The 8,415-nt window shown below is 40.6% G+C and overlaps 1 protein-coding gene across 2 annotated transcripts in view; it reads left to right on the forward strand.

Moving 5' to 3' along the window:
• Ttc8 (tetratricopeptide repeat domain 8) overlaps positions 1–7,944 on the forward strand; it is an 80,554-nt gene extending 72,610 nt beyond the window's left edge. For both annotated transcript variants that reach the window (XM_008843798.3, XM_029568617.1), the window contains 4 exons: positions 2,561–2,735; positions 3,096–3,218; positions 6,354–6,437; positions 6,773–7,944. In XM_008843798.3, the coding sequence (XP_008842020.1) occupies positions 2,561–2,735; positions 3,096–3,218; positions 6,354–6,437; positions 6,773–6,889 (499 nt within the window). In that variant the 3' untranslated portion in view covers positions 6,890–7,944. The remainder of the gene's footprint in view (positions 1–2,560; positions 2,736–3,095; positions 3,219–6,353; positions 6,438–6,772) is intronic.
• The last annotated feature ends 471 nt before the right edge of the window (positions 7,945–8,415 follow it).

Here is an 8,415-nt window from a genome sequence, read left to right on the forward strand (position 1 = left end):
ATTCCAGGAATTCTTTTATTTCTTTCTTCATGTCTCCTTTGACCCACTCATTGTTCAGGAGTGTGTTGTTCAATCGCCATGAGTTCGTGTAGTGACTACAGCTTGGTCCAGTGTTGATTTTGAGCTTTATTGCCCTGTGGTCTGATAGAATGCATGTAATTATTTCAATATTTTTGTATTTGTTGAGGTTTTTTTTTGTGGCCCAATATGTGGTCAGTCTTTGAAAAAGTTCTATGAGGTGTTGAGTAGAAAATGTATTCTTTGGTGTTTGGGTGGAATAATCGAAAGATGTCTGTTAGGTCCATTTGCTGTAAGGTATCATTTAATTCAGACGTCTCTCTGTTTATTCTTTGTCCAGTTGACCTGTCTAATGGAGACAATGGGTATTGAAGTTCCCTACTATTACTGAGTTGGGGTTAATCTGTATCTTAAAGTTCTATAGTGTTGTTTTTATGAATTTGGGTGCACCAGAATTTGGTGCATATATGCTAAGGATTTTAATATCTTCTCGGTTAACTGTTCCTTTGATCAGAATGAAGTGACCCTCCTTATCTCTTCCGATTAGTTTTACTTTGAAGTTTTTTTTTCAGATATTAGAATTGCAACCCCTGCTTGTTCCTTAATACCATTTTTGAATATTCTTTTCCATCCTTTTATCTTAAGGTAGTGCCTGTCCTTGAAGGTGAGATGGGTTTCTTGCAGACAGCAAAGACATGTATTTTGTTTCTTAATCCATTCACTTAACCTGTGTCTTTTGACTGGGGAGTTCAGTCCATTGATATTTAAGGTTATTATTGAAAGGGGTGTATTGGTTGCTATCATTTTGATTGTTGTTTTTGTTCTCTGTGTAATTTTGGGTTTCCTAGATTATATCTTTGTTTATTTTCTTTCATTGTCCCTAGGGTATAGTTGTTTCTCTGCTCTCTGTATTGCTTCAAGTATTCTTTGAAGGGTTGGTTTTGTGGACATATATTCTTTCAGGCTATTTGTGTCATGGAAGAGTTTTCTTTCCCCCTTAACTATAATAGACATTTTTGCTGGGTAAAGTATTCTGGGCTGGCATCTATTGTCATGTAGAACTGTAACTGAAAATACTTTGGTCCAGGCTCTTCTGGCTTTCATGGTTTGCATTGATAAGTCAGCTGTAATTCTGATGGGCTTTACTTTGACTTTCATGTGACTTGTTTTTCTTTTGCTGCTTTCAGTATTCTCTCTTAGTGTTTTTACTATGATATGTTGTGGGGAGTTTCTTTTCTGATCCTGTCTATTTGATGTTCCGTGTGCTTCCTGTATTTGTATGGGGATGTTTTTCATTAATTTTGTGAAATTATCTTCTACAATCCTTTCAGTAGTCTCTCTTTTTTCTGTACAGTTAGTGTTTTTACTATGCTATGTCGTGGGGAGTTTCTTTTCTGATCCTGTCTGTGTCCCACATCTGTTGCATATTCCATTCCTGTGTTTTTTAATTTTCTATACTCTTTGCTTGAGTGGTCAATTCTTCAACTTTGTCCTCTAGTATTGATACTCTGTTTTCCATTTCATTCATTCTAGAGGTGAGGCTTTCCCCTGTTGTTTCAAGTTGGCTTATTGAGTTTTGCACTTCCTTCTTCATTTCTCCCTGAGTTTTCTTCAATGTTTCTCTCTCTTTTGTGAATTTATTCAGAAGTTCATTCTTATCTTCTTTTAGCTCTTTGATTTGTTTGTTCGTGTGTTCTTTAAATTCATTTAAGTCCTTGATCGTGTTTATGATTGTTCTTTTAATTTCAGTGTCCTGGGTTATCTCTAAGGGGTTCTCCTTGTAGAACTCTTTTAAAGGATTGGTGGGCTTTGCTGGGGACATAGTGTTTAGGCTTTCCATTTTATTATTCTTTCATTGTGGTTTTGGCATGTGAATTTCTTTTGTTGTTTATGGTTCTGATATGAGAATTAAGTTGAAGTATGCTTCTGTTTGTATTGTCTGGGTGCCTAGATCCTTTCTTTATTGGTTATGTAAAGCTGGTTGGTACAGGGTTCAGGTTCTCTCAGGTTTATTTTGGAGGGAACTGATGGCTTCAGATCAGCTGTTTAGGGGTACCCACAGAAGCCGATTTAGGTTCCAGTCAGGTACACTCAGGCTTCCTTCACCACGTGGAGGCAGGATCCAGGTTCTCTCAGGCAGTCCTGTGTGTTGTCATCCGTATGCCAGAGGGAGGCCAGAGGGGGGCCAGAACTTGGCACTGTCTGGCAGTCTGCTGAGATCCCAGCCTTAACCTACCAAAGGCAGATCTGTCCTGGGTCTTTGGGAGGGGTCTCACCAAATCCCAGGTAGGGGAATGGTATGGTGCAATTAGGGGGAGCTTACCACCATGTGGAAGCAGGATCGGGGGATTGTCAGGCTGTCCCCTGAGTTCTCAGGCCCTTTGATAGTTGGAGGCCAGAGGGAGGCCAGAACCTGGCACTCTCTGGTGGTCTGCTGAGCTCCCGGCACCTACTGAGAGTCCCGAAATTATTAAAGGAACTCACTTATTAGCTCATCTATAAAGTTTCTCTGACACCACACTTTGTGCTCTGTTTTCAAAAGGCGCCTCTTGCAGATGGGAGTTTATAACTGCCAGCTTTTTAACAACCTGGGGCTGTGCTGCTTCTATGCCCAGCAGTATGACATGACTCTAACCTCATTCGAACGTGCCCTTTCCCTGGCTGAAAATGAAGAGGAGGCAGCTGATGTCTGGTATAACCTAGGGCACATAGCTGTGGTATGTTTTTTGTTTGTTTTGGCTTTTTGGCTCTTTGTCGTTTGTGTGTGTGTGTGTGTGTGTGTGTGTGTGTGTGTGTGTGTGTGCGTGCGCACTGTTATGAAACAGGTAGCCATAAGTTCATTTGACCTTATTTTCAGATATCATAAACCTAACTGACAATTTAGAGATTTGCAGGAGTCACTGTAAGTCATTTTACATCCCCAAGTTAAATGCAATTATACAGAACTATGCTTGAGTCCTATGATTGGTATTTGTTTTTTTCTATGTAATTGGAAAGGTCTTTCTGCAAGTGGAGGGAGGAGGCAGCAGAAGGAAGCAGACAGCTCTGAGTGTGTGAACGTGCGGTTTTCTTTGCAGGGAATAGGAGATACAAACTTGGCCCATCAGTGCTTCAGGCTGGCTCTGGTCCACAACAACCACCATGCTGAGGCCTACAACAACTTGGCCGTGCTGGAAATGAGGAAGGGTCACCTCGAACAGGTCACAGCAAGAAGCCTGCTTTCTTTCTTTTTTATTTAATTTAAAAAATTGTTTTATGTGTATGAGCGTATTGCCTGCATGTGTGTTAAGTGCACCTGTGTCATGCAATGCCAGGGAAGTTCAGAAGAGCGCGTCAGATCCCCTGGAACTGGAGTTATGAATGGGATGGTTGTTAGCTGTCATGTGGGTGCTGGGTATTGAACCCAGGTCTTCTGTAAGAGTAGCCAGTGCACTTAACTGCTGAGCCATCTCTCCAGCCCCCAGTCTGCTTTCTTTAGGGAAGCTGTTGCACTTAACTCTCAGTATGTGTTGACTTTAAAGTGAGCTCTAGAGTTGGACAGCCTTGGCTCTGAGTCCCAGCTCTGTCACATATTATCTGTGTGACCTTGGGCAAGTCACTTCATCTTTCTGAGGCCAAAATGGAACATTTGGTTTGACAGGAACAATGCACACCTCCATGGTCTTCCTTCCCTGAAGTGCACTGTCTCCCCCAGCCATCCTGGAAGCCACCCTTTGAACTGCTCTTCTCTTCCTTCCTCTCCCTCCCCACCACCCCTGCACCCACATCATTCAGCAGGCCCTGTCAGTCCTAGCTCAACCTGGCCCCTCTTCTCTACCCCACAGTCATATCTTTCCTGGACAATTCCAGGTGCCTTCTAACTAGTCCCCCCCATAAAATACAGTCTCCTCAGAATAGCCCAATGGATTTTGTTATAAAATAATATTTTATTGCTGCTTTGCTTAAAATCTTCCAGTTCCATCTCTGCATTTGCACTAAAACTGAGCATTTTAGCTATGGCCTGTGAGTCTATATGTCATCTAGTCTCTGCTTTGAGATTGCTTCCCTCGACCTCCTTTCTTGCTGATTCCAGACACATAAGCTGCCTGCTGCTCTGCGGATACACAGTGCTTCCTCTCCCTGTAGGGCCTTCCCAGAACAAGTTGCAATGACAAGTTTCCTTTCATCACTCAAATCTAAAGTACCATCTCTTTAGAAAGGCCGTCCGATTATCAGCCTAGAAGAGGCCTCAAGGACTAGCATATCTTTTGCTTTACTTCTCATTTTGCCAGACATTGATGTGTAGAATGCAACCTGTCAGCTGCTTGAAAGCGGGGACTTCACTTTTCAAGTCCCTGCTGCAGTTTTAGCATCAGGAACAGTGCCTGGCACATAGGAAGTGCTTAGTCTGTGTTTCTGAAGGTGCTAGGGAGATGGAGCACTCAGTCAAGTGACTGAATTCAGATGCTCAGCACTTAAAAAGCCAGTGCAGCATATATCTGTAATCCCAGATGTGAGCTGGTGTGTGTGTGTGTGTGTGTGTGTGTGTCTGTCTGTCTGTCTGTCTGTCTGTGTCTGATGTGTGTATAGACAGGCAGATCCCTGGGGCATGATAGCCAGCTATTCTAACCTGTGAGAGACCCTGTCTCCAACATAAGAGGGAAAGCGACTGAGGAAGACATGTCAAACTCTGGCTTCCACATGCACACACACACACACACAAACATACACACACACACACGCATACATACCCACACATGCTACTGTTTCTGTAGTAGACAAGTGGTGTGCAAATAGAAAATACTAGCACTCATTGGTGCTTTGTGAGGCTTCAAGCATGGCAGAGAGCACTTGTGTCATTGAAGTGTGACGCTGAGCACGGGGAGGCTGCCTGATGAGCTGTGCTGTTGTATACACAGACAAAAATAAAAGTGGAATGTACAGTACTCATAGTACTAATGACAATTAAGATAGTTGTATACACAGCCAAAAATTAAAAAACGGAATATACTCTCATAGTACTAATGACCATTAAGGTAAATATTACACTTGCCATGTTGGAGGTGAAAAAAATGGAGACTTGAGAGTAGGTAAGTAACTATTCAACCTCCCAGACACAGCAGCATGCTGTGTTCAATTTAACAAGGATAGAAAATAAAGCTAACTTCATCTCACAAATCCTCCCAGCGTAAATAAGGTGAGTTTGTATTTTATAAACTTAGCCATTCTAAAATGGATGGTGGTGTTACAAAACTTTTCCCTGTGTCCTTACAGCAAATGGTTTGGGGTTGGCTGTCTCCATTTGGTAATTTTCTGTCTCTCCTGCTTTATGCAGATCCACTAAGGTACAATTGATTTGAAACTTTTCTTTAAATCTATTTATTGTGTCTGTCTGTCTCTCTCGCTCGCTCGCTCTGTGTCTATGTGTGTGTGTGTCTATGTGTCTGTATGTGTGTCTGTGTGTTTGCACCATGGCGTGTGTGAAGGTCAACTTGGAGGAGATGGTTCTTTCCTTCCACTATATGGGTTCTGAGGATCAAACTCAGATCATCAGGCTTGGCAGCAAACACCCTTGACCCTCTAAAACCATCTCACCAGCCCGTAGATTTTAAAGGTTCTATACTGAAATTTTGAAGTGGAATCTAGCACCTGCTATCTTATATGAACTAATATCCTCTAGACTTCCATTTAAAAAGTGATATGTGAGTTTGTCCTCAGGGTCATGGATACAAGTTGTGGTTTAGCTAGAAGTTGGAGGGCTGTCCAGCAGTTCATGTGGTGCTCTGTGGCATACATCTCATGCTGTTCCATGGTCTCTGCAGCACATGACCCATGAGTGTGTAATAGCAATTTTATGTTTTGAGTGCTTTAGGGAAAGCTCATCTTCCCCTGATGGGGACTCATTTAGCAGCTGGTCAGCAGTCTAATACGTGCTTGCTTACTTTTGTCCAATACAGACCTCTGGACTTTGAGATTATTAGAGAACAGATAGAGTGTCCAAAATCAGTCATCAACAACAGAACTTAAAGAAGGCTCTTTTAAACTTTGAGACTATTAAATTTCAAGTTGTGTCTCATACTGAAATATAAACTTTATGAAGCAGTAGCTCTCAAATTTTAAATCTATCCTAAGTTTTCAATTCTGTTTCCTCTTTTGAAATACGTATTGTTGGCATAATTTGGTGAGGTATCAGAAGTGCATTCTACTTCATGAAGTCATTGCATTCCCTGAGGAATGTCATCTGGATTTCTCATAGGATCCTATTTATTAAGGACCTGACCCAGGTAAGAGTTTCCTTTAACCTAAAGAAACCACAGCTATAGTCCTGAGTATACTTATCTCTTTTTTCCCCACAGGCAAAGGCACTGTTACAGACTGCGTCGTCTTTAGCACCCCATATGTATGAGCCACATTTCAATTTTGCAACAGTCTCTGATAAGGTATTTTCTTTCCTTATGAATTCATTATCTGATGCATTTCTTGATCTCCCTCAGTTTTAAAAATATGGGTAAATGCAGCATTTTTAACCTTGCCTTTCTGCACAGAAGTTGATTTTTTTACACTTTTTAAAAACTTGTAGCACAAATATCTTTACTTCATGGGATCACTTAATAAACTTCATCACTGGGTATTGACTAAATGCCATTACAGATTACAGAAGAAGGGGGCTGAAGAGATGGCTCAGCAGTTAAGAGCACAGACTGCTCTTACAGAGCACCTGGGTTTGAGTCCTCTCTTATTTTTTTTCTTGCCCTTATTCTGGTGTTTCTTGCAGATTGGAGATCTACAGAGAAGTTATGTTGCTGCTCAGAAGTCTGAAGCAGCATTTCCTGAGCACGTGGAGACACAGCATTTAATTAAACAGTTAAAGAAGCACTTTGCTATGCTCTGATTGGCCCTTGGACCAAGTATCTTCTTATGAAGGGTTATTGCATAAGGGGAGAAAGTAGTTTGTGTGTTTATACTAATAGTATGATGTATGATATACAGACCTGGTCAAGTTTCATATGAATTTAAACCAGAATGTATAGTTTTTATAAGATACTATTATAAAAATTTAAGTGTTTCCTGCTTTTGTGTTTTCAGTTAAAACACATTGTGTATATTCATTTGTCATAGCAGGACATTTCCATACAAGTATGTGATATATTGAGCACCTCCCTCACTCCCTCCCCCCTCCCATTTGTCCCCTTTCTTCCCCACAGCAGCTCCACTTCTGCTCCCACTTCATACGTACACAAATGATTTTGTGTCTGTATAAGATCTAGGAACTGAAAATGACAGAAAACGTACAGTATCTGTTGTTCTGAAACTGGCTTAATTTTTGAGAGAGAGAGAGAGAGAGACAGAGAGACCCCCTTACTGTTTAGTCCAGGCTGGCCTTCTGGCCTTGAATGTGTGATCTTCCTGCTTCAGCCTCTTGAGTGCTGGGATTACAGACAGGTGCCACCATGCCCAGCTGACTTAAGGTTTCTAAGTAGATAACAAAACCTCTCACTTTATATGATGGCTATTTGTATGTAGTTGTTAAACATTTTAGTGAGCTTCCTCCAATTTTTTTGAATGTATATTTTAAAAATCTTTAAGCATTAGCTGTAAGATAGCTTAAGAAGTTGGAAATTGTCCTTTAAATTTTACTCTTCTGGCTGATAGTGCGTGCATTTATCACACGGGCTTTATTAGAACTTTAAAAATTATATTTTAAGGGCCAGGAGTGGTGGCACACACCTTTAATCCCAGCACTTGGGAGGCAGAGGCAGACAGATCTCTGTGAATTTGAGGCCAGCCTGTCTACATAGTGAGTTTCAAGTCAGCTGGGGCTACAGGGAGACCTGTCTCAAAAAGACCAAAAAAAAAATTTTTTTTTAACTATTTTTATCAGAAACTTTTCTTTATATATTGTACTTTAAAATAAATCAGTATGCAAAACATCATCTTATCATTTTTCATGAGTCTTGTTTCATTTGTCTTAGATAACATAAGTCCATTAATCTTATAAATTAAGCCATTATTTTAAGTTCTCTGATGCACCACCAGTTTTTGGCTAACACATGTCTGAAATGGCCTCTGGTTCATATCTTGACAGAAATTAACCCAGAATGAATGGTAGGAAAATTTATAACCTATATGTATAAATGTTTAGAAGAAACAATATGTATAAGTTTGGGTTATACAATGATTTCTTAGCTGAAACACTAAAACCACAATCCAAAAAACAAAAAGATTAATAAATTTAACTGTATGAACATTAAAAACTTTTGTGCTTCAAGACATTGTAAAGAGAGTGGAAAGAGCCAGGTATAGTGGCAAATGCAATTAGTCCCAGCAGTAAGGAATCAGAGGCAGGTGGATCTCTATGAGTTCAAGGCCAGCCTGGACTATGCTGGTCTATGTAACATAGTTTCAGGACAGCTAAGG

This window comes from Nannospalax galili, unplaced genomic scaffold (genome assembly GCF_000622305.1).
Source record: "Nannospalax galili isolate Female #2095 unplaced genomic scaffold, S.galili_v1.0 scaffold500, whole genome shotgun sequence".
Taxonomy (NCBI): domain Eukaryota; kingdom Metazoa; phylum Chordata; class Mammalia; order Rodentia; family Spalacidae; genus Nannospalax; species Nannospalax galili.